The 27186-nt window shown below is 44.3% G+C and overlaps 10 protein-coding genes across 10 annotated transcripts; 4 read left to right on the forward strand and 6 right to left on the reverse strand.

Moving 5' to 3' along the window:
• Window positions 1-135: 135 nt before the first annotated feature.
• On the reverse strand, window positions 136-633 carry SS1G_11398 (hypothetical protein; the record flags this gene model as incomplete). Its single annotated transcript, XM_001587356.1, has 1 exon — window positions 136-633. One exon carries the CDS (start codon window positions 631-633, stop codon window positions 136-138), a length of 498 nt encoding a protein of 165 aa, XP_001587406.1.
• Window positions 634-1364: 731 nt separating this feature from the next.
• On the forward strand, window positions 1365-1910 carry SS1G_11399 (hypothetical protein; the record flags this gene model as incomplete). Its single annotated transcript, XM_001587357.1, has 2 exons — window positions 1365-1427; window positions 1734-1910. 2 exons carry the CDS (start codon window positions 1365-1367, stop codon window positions 1908-1910), a joined length of 240 nt encoding a protein of 79 aa, XP_001587407.1.
• Window positions 1911-2247: 337 nt separating this feature from the next.
• Window positions 2248-3166, reverse strand: SS1G_11400 (hypothetical protein; the record flags this gene model as incomplete). Its single annotated transcript, XM_001587358.1, has 2 exons — window positions 2248-2277; window positions 2429-3166. 2 exons carry the CDS (start codon window positions 3164-3166, stop codon window positions 2248-2250), a joined length of 768 nt encoding a protein of 255 aa, XP_001587408.1.
• Window positions 3167-3633: 467 nt separating this feature from the next.
• SS1G_11401 (hypothetical protein) lies at window positions 3634-5079 on the reverse strand (the record flags this gene model as incomplete). Its single annotated transcript, XM_001587359.1, has 6 exons — window positions 3634-3830; window positions 3971-4072; window positions 4164-4306; window positions 4462-4539; window positions 4639-4698; window positions 4775-5079. 6 exons carry the CDS (start codon window positions 5077-5079, stop codon window positions 3634-3636), a joined length of 885 nt encoding a protein of 294 aa, XP_001587409.1.
• A 397-nt stretch (window positions 5080-5476) lies between these two features.
• Window positions 5477-6682, reverse strand: SS1G_11402 (hypothetical protein; the record flags this gene model as incomplete). The annotated part of the gene is made up of 1 exon (XM_001587360.1): window positions 5477-6682. The coding sequence occupies one exon, from the start codon at window positions 6680-6682 to the stop codon at window positions 5477-5479; it is 1206 nt and encodes a 401-aa protein (XP_001587410.1).
• A 1674-nt stretch (window positions 6683-8356) lies between these two features.
• Window positions 8357-9637, reverse strand: SS1G_11403 (hypothetical protein; the record flags this gene model as incomplete). The annotated part of the gene is made up of 4 exons (XM_001587361.1): window positions 8357-8694; window positions 8759-8820; window positions 8870-9258; window positions 9311-9637. 4 exons carry the CDS (start codon window positions 9635-9637, stop codon window positions 8357-8359), a joined length of 1116 nt encoding a protein of 371 aa, XP_001587411.1.
• A 703-nt stretch (window positions 9638-10340) lies between these two features.
• Window positions 10341-18599, forward strand: SS1G_11404 (hypothetical protein; the record flags this gene model as incomplete). The annotated part of the gene is made up of 8 exons (XM_001587362.1): window positions 10341-10586; window positions 10670-11671; window positions 11737-12412; window positions 12476-15294; window positions 15345-15406; window positions 15455-16848; window positions 17167-17624; window positions 17682-18599. 8 exons carry the CDS (start codon window positions 10341-10343, stop codon window positions 18597-18599), a joined length of 7575 nt encoding a protein of 2524 aa, XP_001587412.1.
• Window positions 18600-19101: 502 nt separating this feature from the next.
• Window positions 19102-20035, forward strand: SS1G_11405 (predicted protein; the record flags this gene model as incomplete). Its single annotated transcript, XM_001587363.1, has 2 exons — window positions 19102-19829; window positions 19882-20035. 2 exons carry the CDS (start codon window positions 19102-19104, stop codon window positions 20033-20035), a joined length of 882 nt encoding a protein of 293 aa, XP_001587413.1.
• A 705-nt stretch (window positions 20036-20740) lies between these two features.
• SS1G_11406 (hypothetical protein) lies at window positions 20741-23141 on the reverse strand (the record flags this gene model as incomplete). Its single annotated transcript, XM_001587364.1, has 2 exons — window positions 20741-21252; window positions 21302-23141. The coding sequence occupies 2 exons, from the start codon at window positions 23139-23141 to the stop codon at window positions 20741-20743; spliced, it is 2352 nt and encodes a 783-aa protein (XP_001587414.1).
• A 1474-nt stretch (window positions 23142-24615) lies between these two features.
• SS1G_11407 (hypothetical protein) lies at window positions 24616-25560 on the forward strand (the record flags this gene model as incomplete). The annotated part of the gene is made up of 1 exon (XM_001587365.1): window positions 24616-25560. The coding sequence occupies one exon, from the start codon at window positions 24616-24618 to the stop codon at window positions 25558-25560; it is 945 nt and encodes a 314-aa protein (XP_001587415.1).
• Window positions 25561-27186: the final 1626 nt, after the last annotated feature.

Here is a 27186-nt window from a genome sequence, read left to right on the forward strand (position 1 = left end):
AAACAGCATTGTTTTTTGGCCTGCTTTCAAAGCTAATTCGATATCATGCGTAACGCAAGTTGTAAGATCGACCAAGGAGCGTAGTAGTAAAGCACCGAATTGTTAGCTTGCGAGTGTCTTGTAATGTATAGCTAGCTATGACATTTTTTTAGCGACGAGTCTTTCGAAGCCTTTGTCCAGAACTGAAAGCAAAGCGATAGGGCAGTAAGATCTTGGGTTGGTGTAATCGGCTTTGTTGGGCTTCGGGATAATCGCTGTAGTAGCGAGACGAAAGCATTCGGGGTGGTGTCCCAATTCGAGGCACTTCCTAAAGAGTAGGAGGACGAAGTCTTTGATTATTGGCCAAGCAACTTGTAGGATCTTGGTTGGGATCTCGTTTGCGCCAGGTACTGTATTGCCAGTTTTTAGGATAGCCTGTTCTAGATCACTCATAACGATTCTTGGGAAGGAGATGTGTTGACCAGGGATTGTTGGGATATCGAAAGGGATGTCATCAACTTCTGCCGCGTTCGTCAATAGGTTCTTGACGAGGACTTTTCTTTTCTCTTCAATATTGTTCGCGATTTCGTGGTTGATTGGGTCTTTCAGGGGGGGGGTCCGATATACTCCTGTGGTTTGATGCCATTTAGCCATTCTAAAGACATCGTTGATCTTCTCTACTTTATCAAATTTTGCGATGTAAAAGGATTGTTTTGCTTTGCGGATTGTTTTTCGAAGGGAGCGTTTGGAATCGATTGTATTCTCCGTTCTGTGGATTCGGCAGGCTTGAATACAGTCTTCATTCCATCAGGGTTATTGTAAAGGGCTGTTCAAGGATCTTTTTGCAAAGCCTATATATACCTCTTTAAATACTTGTGTAATGCTCAAAGCAAATTTATCTAAATCAGAAGGGGTGGCAAAATCTGTTGGAGAGTCGATATTGATTAGATTTACTGAAAGTAGTTCTTTGAAGAGCTTCTTGTCTAGAGTCTTTAGCATCATTTTCGGTGTGGGTTTTAAGCCGCGGCAGTTCCAGTATAGTAGGGTTTTCAGAGTTTTGTGGTCTGAAGTGCAATCCAGGTGGTCCGCTATAGTGGTGAGTGCTGTAAATGGACCTGAGATGAAGGCTAGGTCGAGAATATTACCCCTCGAATGAGTCGGAATGCTTATGGGAGAGATGAGTCTGAGATTGTGTATGTTGGTCTATTCGATGAATGGTTCTGCTAATAAAAAGATGGGTATATGTAGGGGGTCCCAATATGAATGATGGAGATTGAGGTCTCCAATTAGAAGGGTAGGGTTAGGTGTGAAATCTTGTAATTCCAATAATGCTTTGATCGCTTGGTTTTCGTCTAGACATTTGGGGGGGGGCGTTGTATATGTTAATGATTGTAAAGGATGAATTGTTTGATGAGAGTAATTGTAGGAAGATCAGATCTCGGGAGATTGTGGGTCTAAGTTGGTTGATTCGGAAGCCGACGTCTTTTTTGATATATGTAAGGACACGGGGGATGGTTTCCCAATCGTTGAGGGGGGTAAAGATTTCGTAGAAAAAGTGAGATTTAGTGATTTTTCTTGATGTATCAGAGAATATGTATGGTTCTTGGATCAAGATAATGTCGGTTTGGTCCGAGTTTGCTAGAGCAAGAGCAAGTTCGTGTGAAGTTGCTCCTTTGCCTACATTTGATTGTGTAATAGATAAAGATTTAGTTTGATTCATTAAATAAGATAACGAATGGGTCTACAATGCTTAGGAATCGATTGGCGGGGTGGGTACTGGGGGGGGCAGCAGAGTGGGTGGATCCGAAAAGTCGGGTAGGGGTTTTTGGGCGGGGTTGGGTAGGAGGGGTGAGGGAGTTATGGAGGAGTTCGAGGAATCCTCCATTTGGGCGTCTGGGGTTTGGGATTTGGTGCAACCGGTCTTCGTATAGGTTAAGGCACGGCCTTCTGTATAGATTTTCCGGATCGATTGACGTTCCGATTTGGATTTCATCTTATTAGCAACGGGGCGAAGGGGGCATTTGGGGTCGTCTGCTGGATGTGGTCCACAGCAGTGTAGACATTTGGCAGGGCAGGAGTGTGCAGTGCTGTATTTGGTAATGTGATTGTTTTCGGTATATTTGGTTGAGCTATATAATCGACAAGTTTGGGGTCTGGAACAGGATCTGGAGTTATGCTATTGGAAACAACGGTTGTATTGGATCGTTTTCGTCTTTTGGATCAGTAATATGGCCGGAATGTTGGCTCCGAGGATTTTTAGTGATTTTTTCAATACAATTGCATCTGTTTTGAAGCAGACTATCCAGGTGGAATAATACAAATCAGCTGTTATGCTTATTTGTGTTTGTATAGCATGAGTTAGTTCTTGGCTGGAGTATTCTTTTATAGCTTCGTGGATAACTTCTTTTGTGATTGGGATGGAATCCATTTCAAAGGAATCGTTAAATACCGTAACGTTCCGGGGGATATAGTTGAGTCGGTAGGTTGCCCATTTTTCTTGGGTCTCGATTTTGCAGCTACCTATGACAGTAACAATAATAGTTTCTTTAGTTTTTAGAGCCGCAAGATTAGTAGGGGAGTTGGTGCAGAGGGCGAAGCCTGTTTTGACTTCCTGTACTTCTTTCAATAAAGAGGCGGCGGGGCCAAGGACTTTCTTTAATGCTATGAGAATAACGAAGGTTCCTGCTTTTCGGGCTGGATGAGAATGGTCAATTTTTACAAACAAATGGTTATCTGTTGGAGAAGCTAATGGTTTCATATTAGTGGGGCCGGTTGAGGTTTTTTGGGGGGTGGGGTTGGGTGTGTCTGGGGTATTTTGGGCTTTCTGTGCGTAAGAAGGCTTGGGAGTCGGTTCTCCTGTCAGAGAGTTTGTACGGGAGGAAGCGAGAGGGGTGGCAGTGGGCATGACAGTGGGCGTGGTAATGGTGGTATTGGGGCGGGGGGGGTAGTGCCCAGCAATGAGTACATCGAAGTATCTTTCCGTAGTTGCCTTGAAATCGAGGCAAAGAGCGGTGAGGAGTTTTCGAGATCTCGCGGAGGAAGAGAGGACCTCGTTAGAGCTCAAATAACTGTCCAAGAGGGTGGTAATCGGGCCAAAGATGGTTTGGGCCTCATTGGCTTTGGTGGTAAGGGCATTTGCTCTGTCCACAAGGGATTGGGAGAGCTTCGGGGGGCTAGGGTTAGCCATTTTTTTGTGCTTCCATAAAATCCCCCTGTTGTCACGAACCACGACTATGTTACGAGCCGTCTAGATCACGTGGAAGTGCTCTAGGCTCTCGAGGTAGTTTATAACTAGGCGTCAAGCAGGGACTTAAAGTAATGACAATAATGATATGCAATTCGTAACTAATAGTAGAGTATACTAAATGACTGATCTTGAGCACGAAAACAAACAAAACAAACCATGGAAGAAAAAGAATCAGGTGATAATTATCACGTGATTTTACTAGCGATCCCAGCCAACTTAAATAGTAAATACCGTTTACTGTTTACTACTTTTCAACCCCGAGTCCCTGTGTGCAATTGCAAGTTATCAACACTAAACCCTACGAACATACCAATAGTTCTTGGACTACTGATATCCAGCGAGCCTGGTCACATCCACGTGACTCAGAAGAAAAGCATTTGTAACATCTATCTCTGAAACCCCTTTATCTAAGCAGAAAATCCTCCATCGACAGCCAATGCAGTTCCTGTAATCCACGCCGCATCCTCACTAGCTAAGAACAGCGCCGCCTTGGCGATATCCTCGATATTACCACCCTCATTCTTCCAGTACGGTGTTACGGATTTCATGTAGCTGGTTGCTATATCGTTGGAGAAGAGGTGTTGAGTCATGGCGCTGTTGAAGACTGAGAGGGTTAGTCGGGGTAGGGTGGGATGAGGAGATGGAGGGGGGAAAGGAGTATGAGATGAAGAAAACCATAGCACAGAAAAGGCATAAAATGTAGAAAGAACACAAGGAAATTCCAGGACCAGCTAAGTAACATACATCCAGGACACAAAGCATTAACAATAATCTTACTCTCCGCATAGTCAATAGCAAGAGACTTCGTCATTCCCACAACCGCTGCTTTTGATGCCGAGTATGCAGCTAAATCAAAACATTTTCATCATAATTAGCAGTGTTCTTGCACCGCTAATTTTCAAAGTGGAAAGGGAAAGAAAAATGCGGCTTCACAAACCTGCATATCGTACTCCTGCCAATCCTGCCGCACTGGAAATATTCACGATATGACCTCTGTGGCCGTGATTGTCGATATTTTGCTTGAGGAATTGAGCAAGAGCGTATTTGCAGCCGTTGAATGGACCTTGGGTGTTGAGTTTCCTGGGGATTGAAAAGTTTAGCTCTTGCGTGGAATTGGTGATGGGAGAGTGATGTGGTGTGAGCTGGATAGGCAGAGTATGTTTTTCTTTAACTCCGCAGATGTGACAACGAAATAGTTGTCTTTTATGAAATGCTAAATAGGTCCTTTGACTTACATTATCTGCTCGAATCTCTCACTTGGAAGATCGTGCATTAAACATCCATCGGATCCTGTACCTGCATTGTTGATTATCCTATTTGCAAGTAGGTAGGTGGTTAGCTAGTTTTCAGTCTACAATTCTGACTCAAATCGAAGGTTATGGCCAGCTGAGCAGAATGGTTTGAAAACATACACATCCAATCGACCTCCCTTTTCTACTGCCACTTTCACAACATTTTCCACTTCTTCTTCCCTAGGAATATTTCCCGTTAGTAACCAAATGACGAACGAGATTTAGCGCAATATCTAAGGCTTTTACTCATACATACACAGTAACATCACATTTGACAAAAACCGCCTTTGCCTCTCCATACTCCGCGCAAATCAGATCATGAGTGTATTCCATATTGCCCTTTTTGAGCTTATCATCGTCATATAGTGATAGATCAATCTTAGTATCTGTGGAATCTTTTTCAATCGAGGTATTCTGAGCTGTAACTCTTGTTGGAAAAGGTATCAAATCAGCACAGACGACCAGTTTACATCCTTCTCGAGCGCATGAGAGGGCGATAGCTCGACCGAGTCCAGATGATGATCCGGTTATTATGATTACTTTTTGGCTTAGTCGAGACATTGTCGTGTATAGAATGAAGTTCAGACAGAATAGGGACCGGAAGGTACAGCTTGCCTTGGAGCAAGGTGAGACGGACGGGGGATTGAGGGGGTATATATAGATATTCCGCGGATATCCCTGCTTTTGTATTGGAGATTACGCTTATATTAGGTGTGTTTGTAAGACACACAGTATAATGGGTTAATACTGCGCCGTTTTTCTGCTTTTCCAGCGGCGGTCTACCTACCAAGTGTAGATTTTTAGTATATGTTGAATGTCAAAATTTTCACGCATAATATCCGCAAACAATTTGTTTGCTAGTGATGTGGTACGCCTCGCAATCAGCCAATCGCGAAACTAAAATTAATTTAAGCTAAGTGCTGGCAGAATGCACTACATATGAACATATCCATATCTCTCATAACACCTTTCGCATTCTCTTAGCATTGTCGGCTGCAGGAGATATATCCACCAGCTCACTACCGGCTTCTTGAACAAACTTTACTGCTTGATCAGCAGCATTTTCTGCCTCTTTCGCAAACCCCAAGATGATTCCTGCCCCAAAAGTATCATGTGGAGCATTCTCAATCTCTAATAACTCAATTTTGCATCCCTTTTCCTTCATTCTCTGAACAAATCGCACATGGTCCTTATATAGGACCTCTGCTGTGCCTGTCTGTACAAAAATTGGAACTGGACATTCGAATTCGTTCCCTAGCGGACTGAGGTATGGATGTCCAGGAGATAAATCCTTAGGAATGTAACATCTTTTACCCCATGCTATAAGTGAGCCAAAAACATAATCCGTTTTGATACTTGGATGTTTATCAAGCTCTTTTGTATCAGTTGTCATATCCAGCCAAGGACTCCAGCATAGCCCTGCTCTTGGAAAAGGAAGAGCATTTTTGCCATCTGTAGAAAAATAGCGCAGCATTGCCAAAACTAGATTTCCCCCTGCAGATTCCCCCGATAGTACAATATTCTCGGGCTTTACTCCAAGTGTATTCAATACATAATTGTACGCTGTAATACCATCTTGAATCGCAGCAGGGAAACATGATTTCTGTTCAATGGCAAGTCGGTATTGCACCTGCAGGACATATCCAATACGTTTACTCAGAACTTCGGGACCCCAGCCACTTTCCATTTGTCGTGCTCCACCGAGAACATATGCTCCGCCATGGAAATGAATGACAACCATCTTTGGAGTTTCGCCTGATGGCGGAGGAGAAGTGAACCACACCGCCCCAATGGGGATAGGTCGAATAGCTGGATTACTGTCGATAATACCGCGGTACAGTGCTGGGGAAGTAGTAGTAGCGGTGGTAGATGGTGGGTCAATTATCACAAAGCGGTCTTTTTCACCACCAGGTTTGAGAGTTTTGGCAGTGCGGAATTCGACAGCAGTAGTGTAATGCCACCAGATGGAAAAGATGGAAGTTCCAACAGCTTGATGGTATGTCCATTTTGGATGCTGGCGTGTAAATTTTGGAATGTAGTAAAGTAGGATAGCGGAGATGCGGAGTGGTAAAGTGATAAGAGTAAAAGTAGTATAGAGAAGCTTGAATGGCTGACGGGTGAGGCGCGAGGCTTGATACGGGGAAGCGGAGATTGGTGAAGACATAGCGTCTTGGAAAGTGATGATTTCTCACTTGGTGTTTTATTTGCAATTGATAGTCTCTCGATTGTTCTAAATTTTTGATCAGCCTCGCTCTTATTCTGAGAGTTCGTTTGTCTTTTAGGATCGGCAACTTCTCGGTGTGTATTGAGGGGGTGTAGCACAGGGCAGGGGCTCACTTTGACATCTGGTTTAGTGCGGCGCAGCGTCGAATCACTCCCATCTCGGCTTTGACTGGCAAAGCCGATGTATCTTGAGTAAATAAACATGTTGTGTGTGACGTCTTTTGGGCCAATCTAGGACATGATTCCTCATTTTCTAATATAGTATCATGATTTTCTATCATATATTATAAATTTTCTGTGACGCCTCACACCTCCGGGTCACGTGGCATGCCCCGTTTGTATTTAATCATAGGAAAACTCTCTACTCTTGTTTTCCTTCTTCTTTTCTCCTTAGCTTAGTATTTTCTAATACAAGATACTTTACCCAGTATTCTTGAGTGTGACATTTTCAATAAAAGATTGAATATTGAATATTGATTATAAAATATTATAATATCGAAAATTTAATTTTGAAAACTAAATAATAAAAATTATATACTGAATATTTGTTTTAAATAAATATTTAATATAATTAAATTATTTAAAACGAAACTAATTCTATTAAGATAATATATCAATTATTGATATATTATATTACAGTAAACGACTATACGGTAGAAGCGAGGAATAATGTCCTAGATTGCCCCAAAAAGATACTATATTGTGGACCCTGCACATATTACTCGCATTAATTCAGAGCTAAGTATAGCGCTGAGTGAGCTTTGCATATGCAGCTCAGATCAGCAGCTTACCGGCCGAGTAGTGCTTCGGTAGATGTCCATTTGATAACTTCATCACAAATTGTATTACATAGTCCAAAAATATGGAGAGATTGATTGTCTGATCCTTCACTTGATGCTGAAATACGCGTCAGCGGATTTTCACACTCTCGGCTTTCTACTACACAGCGCCGTATTGGCGCTTCCAATGCACAAGCTATAGTGGGTGGCTGCAACTGTAGAGCTTTGTAAGCCCGTCTTGGGTTGTATCATTGGCTGCATATTATGGCTCTCACCTTGATTTTCGGCCTCCAGCCCGTCTGATGTTGCATTGTTGTTTTAAAGAAAATCACTTAAAACTGCTAAACTTCGACCGGTTACGCCCGGAAAGCTAAAATACTGCACTTAAGAGGCTCAGCACGGCGTATGCCTTACTCAAATCTAGCCTCGTGCGCATGATTTACACATGTATACGTACTCAATGCACCTCATTACCGCCTTGAATTGCCATTAAAGAAGTCAGATATTAGAGGTTGTGAGACAATCCTATACATCCAGCGACACCAAAACAGAATATGCATATGCGCATGCGTGCACTTTGGACTATGCTTGCGCAATTGGACTTCACCTCCTTTATATTTTTGGGGTAGTAGGGCAGGAAGAGTTATGCATGTTCTAGGAATATGCATAGACCAACCAGATGGATTACCCCGCACACCACCCAGCCCATTCATTTCCACCTTTCATTTCCTTCATATGCCTTACACTTTTCGTGCCCTTCCATTACCATACTGTTGCCCAAGCACACTTATCCCTAAACTAAACCAAGAAATTATCGCGCCTTGCTTGAAGCTTCACTATACCACTTCAACGCTCCTTTCAACCATAATGTTATTCATTTGATAATCACCCCCGGCATGCAAATGCTCCTCACTTGTCGACGGCTTACTATTGGTTCGAAACTTTTGCGATTTGTTTAGAGAATCTTCAAGCTGATTGTACCGAGAATGGTTGCTTTTGGAGCTTGGATTGGTTGCCTTCGAGTTCTGGGAATTGCGCTTACTACCAATAAGTGATGAAAACCAAGATTTGACGGTTGATGATGTGATATCTATGCCGCTGAGAAGGGGCCCATAAGTAGGCAGACAAGCGCAAAGAATAGCTGAGGCTAATTCAACTGTTGTCCAATCCATTGCTGCGGGTAAAGATCCTTCGGTGAAGTTAGTCTCACCGCATTCATTAGAAGATGATGAACTAACGAGGTTGTTTTGTTTTGGGGTCAAAGATAAAGTATGCCCGGACTATACAGGTAATACAAACACTGCAGGCTCGTTAGCAGTCATCATGCGAATGTAGGTGTCGATACTTACAAGCTACCCAAGAGAAAGATACCAATGATACTGATCTTTCTCGATGTCTTCAGCTGAAGCTTTTGTACCATATACACAGGCAAAGACAGAATTAGAAAATCAATTAAGAGGTTCGAAACCTCGAATCCAAGAATAACTTGGCCGGATGGCATACACTTGGCAGCCCCTGGAGTAAGCTGCAATTCAAATTTCCAGAATGCGTGAATAGGCTTGCACTGGAAAATAACGACAAAGATACAAACAATTGCCCAGACGATACAAATCCCGCACAAAGTCCAAGTCAAAAATTTGAATTTGCGGGTGGTAAATATATGGCGATAGAAAGTCAAAATTGAAAGCTTGACAACCGTGATGGTAATGACGAATATTATTTCCTCAATGTAAAGAATCTGTCGTCAATGTCAGCTTTGAGACTCTACTCAGCCTTTCAAGTTTTCGAACCCTAAAAAATCGGTCCAATTGAGGGAGAAGCATCAATCTGGCATCAGACCCTCCAGAAGAGCCTTTTCCGAGGACGGCTTGAATGTAGATATTAGCGCATGTTCTGGAAACCTGTGGCGGGAAATCTTCACCATATAGGAACAATCCTTGATCAACATAGAAAAAAGCTGCTGCAAGAAGAGCGAGGCCATCTTCTAGGAGGAATCCTGCTCTGGCTTTGAACCGTGCAATGAAGCGGAGTATCAATGCGATAAACACCAAGGTAATCATGGACGAGGAAACCCGGAGGGCTTCTTCCCCACTGGGCTGAAGTGGAACGACAGTCATGATAGTATGACGAGCGGAACGATTTTGAATGCCGATGGCGTAAATATATTTGAGTAGGCAAGTGATTAAGATATGACAATAGAATATAGTTGCTAAAACTAGTGAATGAAAGGTAAAATCTCGAAACTTTGAAGGATCTAGAGGATTACTTGGGGCTTTTTCGAGACGTCGAAATCTATAGCGCGTATCTGGATTAGATCCTTCTGCAACCCGGTGTGGCAGAGCGATTAAAGAATTTTGGCTATATGATAATCAACAAGCATTACGCACCTTGTCACATTCTAGTAATCTTACTATGATGATCAACAACCACTATGCACCTCGCCACATTCTGGTACTATGTCCCATCGAGAAGCCCCTTTCAGACACCGAACTTACTAATTAAATGTACTATAAGCTTCTAAGCTTAGGCTTCTAAACGTCTGCCGGGGGGTTTCCGCCGCGGCGCAGAGTAAGACCAGCACCAATTGAAGAAACTCTAGGGTTGTGTATTTTGCTAACTTGCAATGACTTGGGTTGGTGTTTTGTGAATGAACTCGGAAGAATAAAGCAGCTCTTTATCAGGACTGTGTCTTAGACTGTGATCTTCTATATGAGCTTTTCATATTAGAGCCTTTCAGACTGAAAACCTACATTACAAATTCCCAGTCAGTGTTTACTCTATTAACAATCATATCCATGTAAGAGTAATAAACACGACGACATGCCTCAATCACTTACAGTTGAAGAAGCCAATAGCTTCATCCCAATGACTCCAGATGAATCACAGGAAGATCAGCTTGAAGCTATTGCTGTGGTCGGTTTTGGACTCAATTTCCCGCAAGATGCTGATACACCGGAGAATTTCTGGAAGATGTTGGTTGATGGACGGTCTGCAATGACGGATGTGCCCAAAGATCGTTGGAATATTGACTCCTTCTATCACCCCAGTGCAGACAGACATGATTCTGTAAGTCAAGCTGTGGAATAGATCCGCCACGATCTCCCAAGGTTTTCTTCCCTTGAACTAGAATTTATACTGATGCGACTTAGATGAACGCTAGAGGCGGGCATTTCCTCAAGGAGGATATTTCTCTGTTTGATGCGCCTTTCTTCTCTATGCCGCCTGCCGAGGCGGTATGTATGGATCCCCAGCAAAGAAGTCTTCTTGAATGCACATACCACGCATTGGAAAACGCTGGAATGCCTATGGCTTCTATAATTGGCTCACGCACGTCATGTTATGTGGGCTCATTTTCACGAGAGTACGAAGCTATGATCAACAGAGACCCCCAAATGCAAGCGAAGTACGTAGCTGTTGGAACAGGGACAGCCATGCTGGCAAACCGATTGAGCTGGTTCTACGATTTGCGGGGTTCCAGCATTTCTCTGGATACCGCGTGCTCAAGCAGTCTAGTTGCACTGCATTTGGCCGTCGATAATCTACGATCGGGAGAAAGTAACATGTCGATTGTCGCCGGATGCAACTTGATGTTGAACCCCGACACAAATTCGATACCATTGTCCAACCTAGGTTTTTTGGGAAGAGATAGCGTCTGCTACAGTTTCGACCATCGTGCCAACGGGTATGCACGCGGAGAAGGGACAGCCGTGATGGTGCTAAAGCCAATTAAGCAAGCATTGAAAGACAATGACATAATCAGAGCTGTCATTAGAAACACAGGGACCAACCAAGACGGCAGGACTCCTGGTATCACGCAGCCCAGCAAAGAGGCTCAAGCATCCCTGATACAAGAAACCTACCATCGAGCAGGGCTAGACTTCAAGGACACTGGATTCTTCGAAGCGCATGGAACCGGGACGCCAATTGGAGACCCTAGAGAAGCCGGAGCGATCGGGATTGCCTTCAAAGACCATGTAGACGAGCCCTTGGTAGTAGGAGCAGTAAAATCCAACATTGGTCACTTAGAAGGAGCATCTGGTCTCGCCGGCCTAATTAAAACGATTCTTATCTTGGAAAAAGGAGTGATACCACGCAACATATGGTTTGAAAAGCTTAACCCCGAGATCCTAGCTGATGAATGGAAACTTAAGGTTAGTAACCCACATAAATCTATATATGAATCTGTTTGTGATTGAGCTAACTATAAGCTGCTTAGTTTCCAACAGACACAATGGCCTGGCCCAAGGAAGGACTTCGTCGAGCATCCGTAAACTCGTTCGGCTACGGAGGTGCGAATGCTCATGTGATTGTTGATGATGCATATCATTACCTGAAATCTCGTAAGCTCGCTGGCAAGCACCAGACGGTCTCTTCGCCTCCAAAGGTCATACATACAAATGGCATGAGCAACGGTACGACTAATGGCAGAACTTACGGCACGACAAACGGCACAAATAATGGCACAGAAATCCAGACAACGGATCCTGAGAAATATAGATTATTTGTCTGGTCAGCATCCGATGAAGGTGGTCTGCGTCGACTCTCCACAAGCTACCAGAAGTATTTCCAAACTTTACATAGTGAAAAGGCCGATTTTCTTGATAACTTAGCGTATACACTCTCAAGAAGACGAAGCAACTTGCCATGGAAGTCTTTCCTAGTTGCGATTTCTATCGAAAACATTCACCATGAACTGTCTGCTGGAAGCTTGTCCAAACCAGTTCGTTCATCCGCCTCACTTCAGCCAAATCTAGTCTTTGTGTTTACTGGACAAGGAGCACAGTGGTATGCTATGGGAAGAGAGTTAATGATTTACCCCACGTTCCAAAAAGTTCTGAGCCATGCTGAGAAATATTTAACCACTTCCTTGGGCTGTGCATGGAAACTTACTGGTAAGCTATGTTTAACTGCGATTCTTTCTTGAAAGGTGGGAGTTTGAGCTAACATGCGCTAAGAGGAGCTCAAGCGAAGTAAAGACTCATCCAACGTCGACAATCCCGCCCTGGCACAGCCACTTTGCACAGTCATTCAGATAGCTCTAGTTGAACTCCTAGAAGAGTGGAACATCTCCCCACATGCAGTTGTGGGGCACTCATCTGGAGAAATTGCCGCGGCTTATTGTGCCGGAGGGATATCGAAAGAATCGGCGTACAAGATCGCGTATCATCGGGGCGCTCTGGCAAATAGACTGGCTCAAAAGAAGCGACGCAATGGCGCCATGATAGCTGTTGCTTTATCGGAGGCAGAAATTGTATCATACCTAGACCAAGTGGCTGCTCAACTAGGGCCCAAGCGATTGGTTGTTGGCTGTGTCAACAGTCCCAAGAACATCACACTCACAGGCGATGAGGAGTGCGTAGATCTCATGAAGTCTCTCATGAACACGCAACGGATTTTCGCACGCAAATTGCAGGTTCCTGTCGCATACCATTCTTCACATATGCAGGAAATTGCCTCCGAATACTTAAAATGTATTCGAGGAATTGTTCCCCGAGAGGTATCGCTAACTACGAAAGCATTCCCAACCATGTTTTCCTCAGTTACTGGAGCACTCGCTACATCAGATCGACTTTCCCAACCAGATTATTGGGTAGAGAACATGGTATCGCAAGTCAAATTCGCCCCTGCGCTTAGTGAGCTTTGTGCGACGTTGTTGCGAGTGCAGCCCGAGCAGACAGAAATTGCTCCTCTGTGCCTAGTAGAGGTTGGGCCTCATGCAGCACTCCAAAGGGCTGTGAATGAAACAATTCTCGCAGATGACACTCTGAGCGAGGCATCATACGATACAACTCTTAGGAATGGCGTAAATGCCATCAGATCGATGATGGACCTGGTGGGAAAGCTACATTGTCGTGGCTACAAGAGCGATATCCTTGCACTAAATTGCCCTCAGCGAGTAGAGGCCGATCTCAAGCCTCTGTGCGACCTTCCAGAGTACCCATTCAATCATTCACAGGGATACTGGCTGGAAAGTAGAATTAGCGAAAACTACCGCTTTAGCGAGTTCCCACGGCACGAGCTTCTGGGTGTTCGGACGACAGACTGGAATCCACTAGAAGCAAAGTGGAGAAATATGATTAGAGTCTCGGAGCTTCCTTGGATCAAAGACCACAAATTCAACGGCTCGGAACTGTATCCAGCAGCTGGTATGCTCGTGATGGCAATTGAAGCCTCACGACAAACGGCTAGACCAAACTCAAAAATTGCCAGCTACAATATTGAGAATGTGTCATTTTTCAAAGCCTTGCTAGTAAGTCTTGATGCTGAAGGTGTTGAGACTCAATTCCATCTTCGCCCTGCAAAGGACAACACAAATTCATCGGATCGTAAGCATTTCAACCTCTATCTGTGTTCATCGGGACAGTGGGCAGAGATATGTTGTGGTACCATTGTGACGGAGTATGAAGAAGTAAATGATGCAGAAATACTAGGCCCGAGAAACGACGACCATCTTCATTCGATTTGGAAAAATGGAGTTGCTCGCTGCACACGTCTTCTTGATTCGAAAGATCTTTATGAAAATCTCGCATCCTTTGGCTTTGGTTTCGGGCCCACTTTCCAAGCACTCAAGCAGGTGCGTTGGAATAACGAATGCGAAGCAACCGCTTGTCTGGAACCGCGGGAATGGATGAAAAAGGTAAAAGACAGCCACATTACTCTCGACCACGTGATACATCCCACAGCTCTCGATGCCGTCATGCATCTCACAGCAGCAGCTGAGTCCAAAGGAACATCCAATCCCTTACGGACAATGGTGCCGACGAAAATTGAGAAGCTGTGGATCTCCAACGATTTGTTACTTCACGCCGAAAACCAGACTATTCAGATTTTCACTCATCCAACCTTCCAGGGCTATCGAGATACGGAGTTTAGCGTTGTGGCGTTTGACAATCTTGCACATGAATGTCAAATAGTTCTCGAGGGGTACCGAGCGACAGCAATCACGAGTTTGGAGCCATCTAGTGCAGGTGATGCTCGTCTAGCTTTCGATATTGACTGGAAGCCCGCTGTGGATTTGCTCACAGATGAAGAGTGCTCCACTGTTTGTTGTGCAACGGTCAATAAAGATGACTTCCATGACCCCATATTTATAGATAAAGCAGAATTACTTTGTACTTTCTACATCTATCATGCACTGGAGGAATTAAACCGAAGAGCGTATTCTGGCGAAAGCCATCATACTTCCAAGTACATCGAATGGATGAGAAAGCAAGTTGATGATTATACATCCGCAAATCCGATCCCTAATCCAGAAGAAAACAAGCCATCCTTGAGTGATGAAGAATATTTTCAGATGCTTTCATCAGAGCTTGAAAGTGGCGCGGAGGTGGATTTAATTAACGAAGTAGGCAAGAATCTGGCAAGGATACTCATCGGTGATGTCGATGCACTAGGTATTCTCTTCAACGATGACCTTGCCAAAGGGTTCTATGGAGGCTTGACATTCGTCCCCAGCAATAAAAAGGCATCAACCTACATTGATCTTTTGGCCCACAAAGATCCAACGTTGAAAATCCTCGAAATTGGTGCAGGTACTGGAGGAAGCACTGCTTCAATCCTGGACAAATTGGGAAAACACGGGAACGACGAAAAAGGTGAGCCTAGACTGGGTAAATACACGTACACTGATATATCCCCGGGATTCTTCGAAGCTGCCTCGCAACGCTTCAGCGACTTTGTTGATGTTATGGAGTTTAAGGTCCTTGATATTGAAAAGGATCCAATTGAACAAGGACTTAATGTTGGCGAATATGATGTTGTGGTTGCCTCTGCTGTAAGTTTCACAGAGAACTGTTAAAGCGTTTTGGTATTTACTGGAGACAGGTCCTGCACGCCACGGCTAATCTCGAGAATACTCTTGGTAATGTGCATAAAATGTTAAAGCCGTATGTATCTTCTGAATACCCTTATACCAACAGACACTGATTTTCCAGTAATGGTACATTGCTCATCATTGAACCGTGCAATTTGGAAGCCTTGCGAATTCCGTTCATATTCGGGCTACTCCCAGGTTGGTGGTTGAGTACCGAAGAACATCGATTTTGGGGCCCATTAATGTCAGACGACACCTGGAGCAGCGAACTGAAGAATGCCGGTTTCACTGGGGCCGACATATGTCTTCGAGACTTCGAAGATCATAGACACACCATGAGCGTCATTATATCAAAACCCGCTGGCGATAAAATTTCCAACATCTTACCACCAATACCGAAGACAGTCATCGTTGTTGCGGAAAGATACAAAAAAGAAACGCCACTTGTCGCATACTTGAGATCTGCATTAATCTTCCATGGCATATCAACAGATGTGATTGGTTGCAACGAGATTACTTCCGCGGATCTCAAAGACTCGGTTTGCATCTCCCTCCTTGAGATTGACAATCCGTTCCTGTGCAACATAACAGATGACGAATGGGAGCGGCTTAAGACGATTGTCAGATCCGCTAATGGTGTATTATGGTTGACTCGCGGAGCAGAAAATGACCCAGCACTAGGAATGATAACTGGATTGGCCAGAGGCCTTCGCTCTGAATACCCTCATCTTAATTTCGTTGAAGTTGCCCTCGAAGAAAACTGCACAACTGAAACAATTGTCAAGCACTCACTGAATGTCCTCAGAAAATCCATCAACTCTGATCCAATCGAACGTAACGAGAATGAATATTGGGAGAAGGATAGAATCCTCTATGTTAACCGTGTAGTTGAAGCTAATTACCTCAACACCCACTTGACCGCAAGGACTGCAACGCAAAAACCACAACAGCGAGTGTTAGGATCCAAGCCAGATACCCAAATATCACTCGCAATACACAATCCAGGATTATTGAACACACTACGATTTGAGGAGGGGGAGGTGGGAAGGAAGGAGCTATCACCAGATCAGATTGAGGTACATGTCAAAGCCGCGGGATTGACCTTCAAAGATGTACAGATCGCCTTAGGGCAAATACCCGGCAACTACCTGGGTCTAGAATTTTCCGGCATTGTTGTGCGAGTTGGGTCTGATGTTCCAGAAGAGACTTTGAAGAGTGGAGATCGTATATGTGGTGTCGCTGCTGGTGCCTTCTCAACAAAGCTTCACGTGCCCATTTCGCAAGTATTCAAGATCCCGGATAGCATTTCTTTTACCACTGCTGCGGCCATACCGGTGAGCTTTTGCATTGCTCGGCATAGTCTAGTCAACCTAGCAAAGTTGAAGAAGGGGGAATCTATTCTTATACACTCCGCAGCTGGAGGTGTTGGTCAAGCGGCAATCCAATTGGCAAGAACGGCCGAAGCAGTTATATATTGCACCGTTGGTAGCCAGGAGAAAAAGGAACTTCTCTGCAGTTTGTATCAGATTCCAGAGCAAAATGTGTTCGTTGGTCGAGGCGCTTCCGTTGTAACAAAACTCAAAAAGCTAACAGACGGAGTGGATGTTATTCTCAATTCTGCTAATGTGGAGGGTATCCGCAGATCTTTTGATGTTATCAAACCCTTTGGACGATTAATAGACGTTTCCCAGAACGACAAGAGGAATCTGGAAGATCTACCACGAATGCTGTTCACCAAAAACAACACATATTGTACAATGGATCTTGCTTTTATTCTCAATGAATCGAGGTCCCTGATAGAAGAGCTAATGACGTCTGTTAAAAGCCTATTAGCTAAAGGCCTGATCAGTGCAGCGAGCCCTCTCAAAATTTACGGGTCTTCAGAAGTAGAGAATGCTTTCCGTTTCTTGCAAAGTGGCAAGAGTACCGGCAAGACGGTCGTAGAGATGCGCAGCGATGACATTATAACAGCAGTGCCATCTTCTCAGCCAACGTACAGCTTCCGTGAAGATTCTAGCTACGTCATCATTGGCGGACTGGGCGGACTGGGCAAGAGTACGGCTACCTGGATGGCTGATCGAGGTGCAAAGCATCTCATTCTCCTCGGCCGCTCAGGTGCGACGAGTCAAGCTGCATTGGAATTCGTCGCGGAGATGGAACTCAAGGGTATTGCCATCGCGGCACCACCATGCGATGTAACTGATGAAGTTGCATTATTAGCTGTCCTCGACATGTGCTCAAAGACAATGCCACCCATAAAGGGCTGTATTCAAGGGTCAATGGTCCTAAGGGTATGTCAGACATCTTTTTCCACATCAGGTATGCAAAACTAACAAATATTGAACCAGGATGGCCTCTTCGAAAGTATGTCTTATGAAAACTACCAAGACTCTGTTCGACCGAAAGTCCAGGGCTCCTGGAACCTGCATAAACATCTTCCCGACTCACTAGATTTTTTCATCCTTCTCGCGTCTGCTGGAGGTATTGTTGGTACCCGTGGACAGTCAAACTACGCCAGCGGGAACACATATCAAGATGCACTTGCGCGCTACCGAGTCTCCCGCGGCCTCAAATGCGTTTCGCTAGACCTTGGTCTTATTCAAGGTGTAGGATTTGCGGCTGAGAATCGGGATACGCTCCTCGCTATCAAGAAGCTAGGTTACCGCGGTATTCATGAAAAAGAATATCTCGCTATACTAGATTATCTATGTGATCCCAGTCTGCCCATGATGGAGGATCCGCTGAAGTCACAGATAATTACAGGGCTGGAAATACCGAAGGTTCTGTTGGACACTGCAGAAGAGGCTCATGATGCAGAAGACTGGGCTCGCTGGGTTAGAAGACCATTGTTCCGTAACCTCGCTGCCATGGAAGGTCTTGATGCATCCAAATCTGACACAGGAAGCGTATCCGAGAGCAAAAAAAGACTGTCAGAGGTAGACTACAAAGCTGCATTTGCAGCTGCAGGTACGAGTGCTGCCGCAGCGGCTCGGGTTGCATCATCTGGGCTCAGGGAAAAGCTAGCCCGAACTCTGCGCATACCGGAAGAAGATATTGAAACACAAAGGTCAATCCACACTTATGGTGTCGATTCTCTCGTCGCAGTTGACCTTAGATATTGGTTGGCGAAGGAGATGAAAGCTGACCTCAGTATATTTGAAATAATGGGGGATGACAGTTTGGGAAAACTCAGTTGGCTAATCGCGAAAAGAACTACTTTGTTTGCAGGGGAAATTAGTGATGCGCAGAAAGATCAACCGGCATAATCCGGCGTCTTAGCGCGAAGTGAACGCCGCAGTATATATAAAAAGTCTAATAGCTTAGTCATCAAATTGAAGCTATTCATATTAATATCTCGTCACACATTAAAAATCTCATTATATGAGAAAACACAGTCCGCAAAATGATACATATACTCATCCTCGACCAGTAAATTCCAGATTTGTTGCTTCTCTCGAAATACCATACGAGCCTACCAATGAGAATGGCTTATAAACGTTGCCCAGCCACAATGGGTTAGCCACAATAATACTAGGCTGCTATTCAGACTGACTACAAACAGAAAGCTGAAAACGCTTGCGTCAGCATTGATCTTGAAAATTAGCTCTATATATTCATCAATTTGATATTCCCCATTTCCAAGTCTATCCACCTTGTTACATTTGTCGGCATAATATCGTATATCTCCAAGATCCTCCACAACAGCCCATCAAACTCACCACGTGACACTTTCTATTTCTCCAAAACTCCCGCAGCGGCATCATCAAAATGGTACTCATACCATGTGATAATAAGGTCCAAATCCCAGACTATGCTGAGACCGAAAGTCCACCCGCATACACGCCATACGACACCCCAACCCAGTCCATCGCCTCCAGCTACCCACAAGATTTTTCTTCTCTTCCCTCCCCCTCCTTCTCTACCGCCTCCACATCCACATACACCCCACCAGTCACAGCCACACCAAACATTCCGATTTCCAACGCCGTTTCATCTTCCCGCTCTGTTTCCCTTTCCGGACCCCTCAAAATCCTCGATTCAGTCTCTGGTTCTTCATCCATCACGTTATATCACCACGTCACTGTAACCGGTCCCATTAGAGGCAGCGCAAAGATAAATCTATCAGATAGTGTTACTGTATCCGGCGATGTGAAAGCGAGTGCATCTGTGACATTAGATGGTGGAGAGGGAAAAGGGGGAGTAGTGATTATGGGGACTGTGAAAAGTAGTGCGAGTGTAGAGATGAGAGGGAATGTGTATGTACAGGGAGATGTGAAGAGTAGTTCCAAGGTATTGCTGGAGGGAGTGGGAGGATTGGTCAGAGTTGGAGGAAGGATAGATGCGAGTGGGCCCGTTACTATCAGGGGAGCGGTGGAGGTGGGAAATGTGGAGAGTAGTGGGAAGATTGTTGTTGAGTCGTTGGAGAAGCAGAGGATTGTCTTGGGGAAATTGGAATCGAGAGGTGAAATGGAGATTGGAGGGGATGTGGAAGTTCGGTAAGTAGATATCCTGTGTATGTGATGACATACGGACTAACATTCAGTTTAGTAGTGATTTCAAGGCAAATGGTAGTGTGAAGATCAATGGAAAGCTGCATGTTCATGGAGATTTTACAGTCCATGGCAATGTTAAAGTTCAGACTGGTTCGGAACTAACTGTAAACGGGAGAAGAACTATACATGGGAAATTGGAGAATGCTTGAGAGTCCAGGTATGGACGCCTGTACTCTACCGGGGGTACTTGACCTTTACAGGGTGGTTACTCTACCCCACAGAGGTTTTATGAGGTGGTTATTCAATAATATTGTTGGGTATTTGGGTACCGCAAAGCAAATGTATGCTATCATCTTATATTATCATCCAAAGTTTAAATTGTCCCTAGTTATTTTAATCAATGTTATGTCTCGATTGATCGATATCATATGATAACATATATTACAATATAACATTGTATAGTATTCAGCTCATACAGTATACAATGTCACGTATCACATACCTGCAGGTACCCTGGCATCTGTGGCATTTCATAGAATGATTACCCTGTAGAGGTAAAACAGAGTATATCGATGAGTCTTACCCTAGATTACCCCAGGTATACCTAGCTCCTATTTCAATGCAGTACTAGGCATTCTGCCCTAAATTCGGTTTCAGACATTGGAAACACGTTCCTTTTAGTTGTGTAGGACCATAATTTACCAATTCACCAACCACTTGATGGGCTAGTTTAAAAGTCAGTTCATCAGTTCGTAAACATAAAGCGATGTCTCAATAAATCTATTGTACGTGAATTCCAACCATGGTATCTAATTTAGGCGCCTCCTGATTAATTCCCTATCCAGCCAGTATAAATCTACTTCCAAACTCCTAGAATATCCCAGGCCAGCGAAAAAATATTAAAAACAATTCTATTACGCTTGAGTCTCATTCTTCCCATTTCCATGGGCCAGATCAGAAACCCAGCCTTTAAACTCGTCCAGTTCTCCCTTGAACCATGCCCACCAATGCTTTGCATCATTTGTCGTACTACTTTCGTCTCCCACTACCGGCCTGTCCACATTTGGATCCTCCAAGTCTTCTGGTGTATCAACACCTACCATATGTGGAGAAACCACATTAGGATCTGCGGCAGAACTAGCTTCAATAGGCGATATAGATAGAGTTCCATTTTTTGAAGAGTCTGATTTCGAAGGAACCGGTTCTAGATCTGCCGCAGGGCTAGCTTCAATCTGCGATATAGATAGAGTCCCGTTCGTTGGAGAGTCTAATTTCGAAGGAACAGGCTCTGGGTCAGCAGGTTCGGGAGGGGATGTGTCGGGCGAGTGGAGTCCAACAGGCTTGAGCGGTAGGCGTAGTGTACCGTTATTCGGTTTGGGTGTAAGAGCGAGAGAGTCACAAATTATATTGTATACTTCAATATTTTCTGCATCATATTAGTAAGATTTGGCTGAGGAAGACAGTAGAGAACTTACGAAAAGGTTCAACGCGGCTATTTGGCTCATGCGGGAAAGCAGGGCCTCTAGCGATGAAAATAGCCCTCATGAGCGGATTTTCATGATCGTAGCCATGCAAACCTCGAGGATGATAGACAATGCCTTTCGCCTTTGCTTCAACTACATCAATTTCATCCTTCGTGACAATTGCCCAACCAGTCTTTGGAACAATCCATAGGGGAGCGATACGTTCATTTTTGGAGAAATGATAACGTTCAGGCATATTGACATCACGTAGGTATACATCAAAATTCGGATTAATGGCAGCTTCCGCAGCCAAACTATCGTAAAGGCCTTGAAGGTGCGCAGGATCTTTCGGCCGAAGTCCATACAAGGGCCAGCCGTCAGTGTGCTCAATTAGACTAGTATCAACAATATCTTCTAATTGAACAAGGCGGTTTGTGTCTGTAGTAGCCATTCCATGATCCGAAACAACGACAACGTTGACAATATTTGTCAAGTTCCTTGCCTCTAGTCCTTGGAACAATTGATCAAGCATAGTGTCCACCTCTGATATTGTTGTCCTAATTTCAGTACTATTTGGTCCATAAAGATGCCCATGCTGATCAACATTTGGCACGTACGCTGCGATGAGTTGAGGTCTCGTATCAGCTATTTCTGCTTGGTTATCCTCCTGTCCAGGCTTGTCCAGGAGCTCAAGTACTCGGCTGACTTTCTTCGACAGCAATTCTTTCCCGTTATATTTATCCAAGTATGCCGGCTCCACATCCATAATATGTGCTTCGCTTCCTGGCCACATGTGAATGGCAGTTCTAATTCCTTGATTTTCAGCAGTGACCCAGAGAGGTTCACCACCCCACCATTTCTTGTTCATCGCTTCAGATTTGGTGTAGTAGAATTTTTCTTGTAGTTCCTTGTCCCAGAACGTATTTCCTACAACTCCATGTGATTCTGGGTAGAGACCAGTAACCAATGTATAATGGTTTGGGAAGGTGACAGAAGGAAAACTAGGCATCATATACACAGGCGAGATCCCCTCCTCCACAAAAGCATTTAATCTAGGCGTGATGCCCCGCTTTAAGAAATCGGCTCGGAAACCATCTAAGCTTATCAGAATTGTTGTTGGAGCGAATAAAGCTGTGCCATTGCTCAAAATATTTTGGTGGACTTTAGTGAAACGTGCCTTCAGCGACAATTTCCACGCCACCAATACCAAAGCCACAAAACCTGCTGCAATCAAAAGGTATATAGCGCACCAAGCCCATTTCGCCTTTTTTCGTTGTACTGTCTTGTCCCGTATGTTGAGCAAGCCACGTCTATCGACATCGTCACTCTCATCGGTTTCGCTGCTTGAACCTGTCACACTGCCTTCTTTCATGCGCCCCCCTTCCATCTCAATCATTAACTCTCCAGGTTCGCCATGACTTGCATCTTCCATCAATTTTTCTTTCTTTCTCTGCCTTCTAATTCTCCTTTGGCGTCGTTTGTCTTCTGAATCGGCTTTGTCGTTCTGATCTGTGGAGCCTCCATCATCGGCTCCAGGTAACAAAACATGGCTCTTACTCCATAGACCTCTAAGCCCGGAGCTTATTCCTTCCAATGCGCTACCTCTCCTCTTCCCGCCCTGTCGATTCCGCTCCAGTAGCTCGTCCCTTTCTTCTTCCTCTTCTAACACACCCCGATCGTATTTCCTAATATCCGCCGACGTTCGTGCCCCTTTAAGTACCTTATCATCATCACTGTCGTCATCTTGACTGCTGCGCTCTGAATGTATAGACGGTGCGTCGTCGTCGTAATTCGATGGAGATAACAAGGAAGCATCCCCGCCCTCGGGCTTTCGAACGACTTTGAACGACATTCGTGCCTAGGGTTTGCCACTCACGTAAAAATATATGTGCACACCCTTCCTATCATGTTTTTATAGCGCACCACAATATGCTACGAAGGGTGGAAACAAATTAAAAGTGTTCTATAAGTCTGAACGCTAGGTAAAGAGAGCCAGGCGAACTCTAAGATACATTGCTTTGTAGAAGCCTGAATATTGAGGCATGAGTTCACATTTCTCTGTTCGTTCTCTGTCTTGCGCTACCTTGAGTTACCTTGACTATATTAACACATGAATGCTGTTTATCGCAACGCAAGTGAGAATTAAGAACCTAGCTGGTTTAGAAAATTGATAACTGTGGGGATGTGGGAACAATGGTCCGAATATAGTCGATATCCTGATGCATGGGAACAAGAGGGGCAAGCAAGTGGAAGATGTAGTGTATCCTCCAACTTGGTGAAACTTCAAAACATCCATTATCGGAATTATCAATTATTTCTTCTCACTATCCTAGTTTTGAAATCTTCCATATTTGCCTCGAGTGGGGGTCCTCTTGGGCATAAAATCTTTTAGTCATGTCGCTCGACTTTATCTACATTTTCGTCGTTTCCTCCTCGTACTCCCGCTCTATTCATGATATCCCATCGTCATTCAACTATTTTCATATTGTTACTGAGACCGTGTGGGATGGATTTCATTCCCATTAGTCAAAGCCTGTCGTACAACTACACTAAATCCTATCGTTCGCGCGCGAATTTCTTGGGAAAGTTGAGGGGTTGTCATGATGAGGGATTTTATATCCAACTCACGAAGCAAAAATCCCGCATGCCTTTTTTGTAGATCCCAATTGTAGGTGAAGGCGATCTCGCTGCCAGCGGGAGGTGAAGAGTATATCTTCCTTCTGTCCTCATACTTTGCATCTAACTCCAACTATCTCTTCAAGCTCTATCAGAAAGCCCCAACAACAAAGACCTCATTGCACTTTACTTGGCCCTTAACAAAAATTGGACCACAAAAAACAACTGACATGGAGCCAGTCTCCTGTATGGTATTCGGAATTGGAGTTTTCGTTACTATGATTTTTTTGCAATTGATGCAGGAGAAAAACAACTAATCACGGATCTAAGTGCCAACGTACATCTACCATTCCTACTGTCTCAATATATATTAATGCTAACATGCTTGTAGACCCAGACACTTTCACTGGGTCATTTCAGAGGTTATAGGAGCCCGAATCCCTGCCAGGTCGCGCTTCGTCTCGAAAGACTTCGGCCTGTTCTTTCCATCATCTGAACTATCCTCGACTCCTTCCACAATTTCTTCTGGGTCTGTACCCATCATATGATGCTAGGATTACCCGTGTTAGCCTTCGTGGCTGGAATGTTGGTATGGGACGTATGTAATTTACCTCGACATTGATCACAGGTCCCTTGAACCATTTGTGTGCTGACACAAACCACCAGATCATTACCATACTCATCGCTGAATCTATTATTAGCCGCCGAAGATGGATACAATAAAGCAAAATTTAGAGATACTTACGACTGAAGTATACAGCCACTGTCCAATTCATCAGCGAGGCAGTAAGGTCATTGCCTTTGTAAGCCGGAAAGCAGAGAATCGGCATCATTACAAGAATAAAAGCAGAGGCGGCCATTCCGATTGGCTTACTCAATTTACCAAGATGCCATGGTCCAGGTCTAAACCTGTCCCCGACAAAGAATACTCGAATGAAGATAGGGATGGTGAAAGCAACGTAGGCTGCGATAGCGCCGACGGAGAAGATCGCGCCAATAGCTACTGTTCCGCCGAAGATCAACAACAAGAGAAGGCAGCCTATGACTGTATTGAACCACACAGCGTTGACTGGAGTATAAGTATACTCATTAATTTTCTTGATCCACCAAGAACACGGAAAGCAATCATCTCGGGCATAAGCAAAAGTCACACGGGAGGCGGCCACCATGCATCCTTGGCCCATGAAGAATGCGCACATGATAGTGATGGCAAGAATAGCGAGCGCAATCTTCTGTGGCATCACTTGAACGAGATACGATGCCCATGGCTGCCCGAGAGGGGAATCAAGAACTTCGGTTATATCGATGACAGTATAAGCAACAACAAGCTGCAAAGCCCATCCCATAAGACCTCCAATCCCACTAGTCAGGACGATAGCTCGTGGAGCTGCGATGTTGGCGTTGCTACACTCCTCCGAGAGATGGAAAGGAGCATCGTATCCAGACATCGTCCAAATGATGGCGATAAAAGACATCAAGACCGCGACTCCGTCTGGCCAATCAGTGCCATTCTGAATGGACCAGACCTCCTTCGAAGGAAAGAATTTAGGTGTTGTGGCAGTCCCGGTAACCGACGTTGGAATCATGATGATTACCACCAACAAAGCTATCATATTCAATGTCGATCCAAACGAGTTGAACTTCGCAATCCATAATGTTGGCATACTTGATATACATGCATGAATGATCATGATCAGGACCGTCAATAGGAATGTCTGATAATTGGTTGGCTCATACTCGGGATGGGTGATTGAGGCCGCAGCAAGAACCATGGCAGCGAGCGCATAGTCCACACTTGGTGCTCCTGTGATTTGTACCATCCAATTGGACCATCCTGTTATCCAAGCTGCGAAAGGGCCCCAGCCTGGGGGAGCAAGTACCGCAGCAGCATAATATAATCCACCACTAGAAACATTTAGCGTTTTCATCTTTGAACATCATCCAAGAACACTCACCTAGTCGGCATACTCGAACACAATTCAGCCATTCCCATAGCGACACACTGAATGAAGAACCAACTAATCAACCACCCCCAAACCATTCCTCCAGTACCAGCATATCCCATCCCATAATATAACGTGCTTGCGAAACTGGGCAGCAATCCCAATACTGCGAACGAAACACAAAAGGTTGTCCATAGTGAGAATTCTCGTTTGAACTCTTGTTTATAACCCAAAGCCGTCAGTGTAGCTTCATCCGCACTCAAGCTTTCAAGATTTGCGATATCTCCTGCAGGTAACACTGTTGTGACAGACGGGCGACTTATCAGGTCATTATGGGCCGATGCGTTGCTCTTCGAATGTGACAAAGTGGCCATCTTCAATCTGAGGATGATTGTTTTGAATCAAGAGAAGATTTCTTGGACGTGGCATATCTATGTAGTACAACGGACGTTTATTAACTGTCTGCCGCCTGGAGGGCATGACAGGGTTTCATTTGAAGCGTATTTGCTCATAGGGCCGAAGGGGTCGTACAACAGCTATCACATCTTATACTTAATAAGGAAGGTTTAGCCTTGAGCCCCTGCTATCAAGAAGTGGCATCGGGTAGATTTCTCTTGATGGATTTGTTTTCCTTTCCTTTATCTTTATCATGGTCTAGATTTTATTTGGTCTTATTTGGTTTCTCCAGCTTCACATGTCCCTCTGATTCCTATCGTTGAATCTTTCCATCTTTCATATATGTATATAAAGGTACATTATCAATGCATCTCAAGAGTTTTTTTGCATCCATTTGAAATGATAATTGAGCAAATATTCAACAAAACATATATCATTTGAAGAAACTATCACATTGTCACGACGTCAGACTAGTCGTAAAACTGCCCGCAAGAACACAATCCAATGCTTATCTTTTATCTCGCACCAATCAATCTTCCTTATCATACCTTATCAGCATGCAGGTTAGAAGTTTACTTCCGGCATAACGTTTCGTAGACCTTCTTATCCTATCTTGAATATAGAATTGAAGAACCAAAATCGTTCCTCCATGCATGTCTTCATCTTTCTGCTAGGATACTGCATCTTCACTTATTACAATGACATCTCTCTCCAATCTCGATCTTTCTGATTAATTTGGTCACTTGCAAAACTCCTACATATATATTTGAGTAAACAGAATATATAGATAAATCCCCGCAGGTTTAGTCAATATCCCGTTTCCAAACCCAACTCCACTTTTCACGAAAATATGGGGAAAGATAACCACCCCAATTTACGTAACCCTCCCCTATCAATATCAATATCAAGACGCCAGCCCTCAGCCTGTTCGGATACTCCTAC

The sequence above is a fragment of the Sclerotinia sclerotiorum genome, genomic scaffold (assembly GCF_000146945.2).
Source record: "Sclerotinia sclerotiorum 1980 UF-70 scaffold_18 genomic scaffold, whole genome shotgun sequence".
In the NCBI taxonomy this organism is placed as follows: Eukaryota; Fungi; Ascomycota; class Leotiomycetes; order Helotiales; family Sclerotiniaceae; genus Sclerotinia; species Sclerotinia sclerotiorum.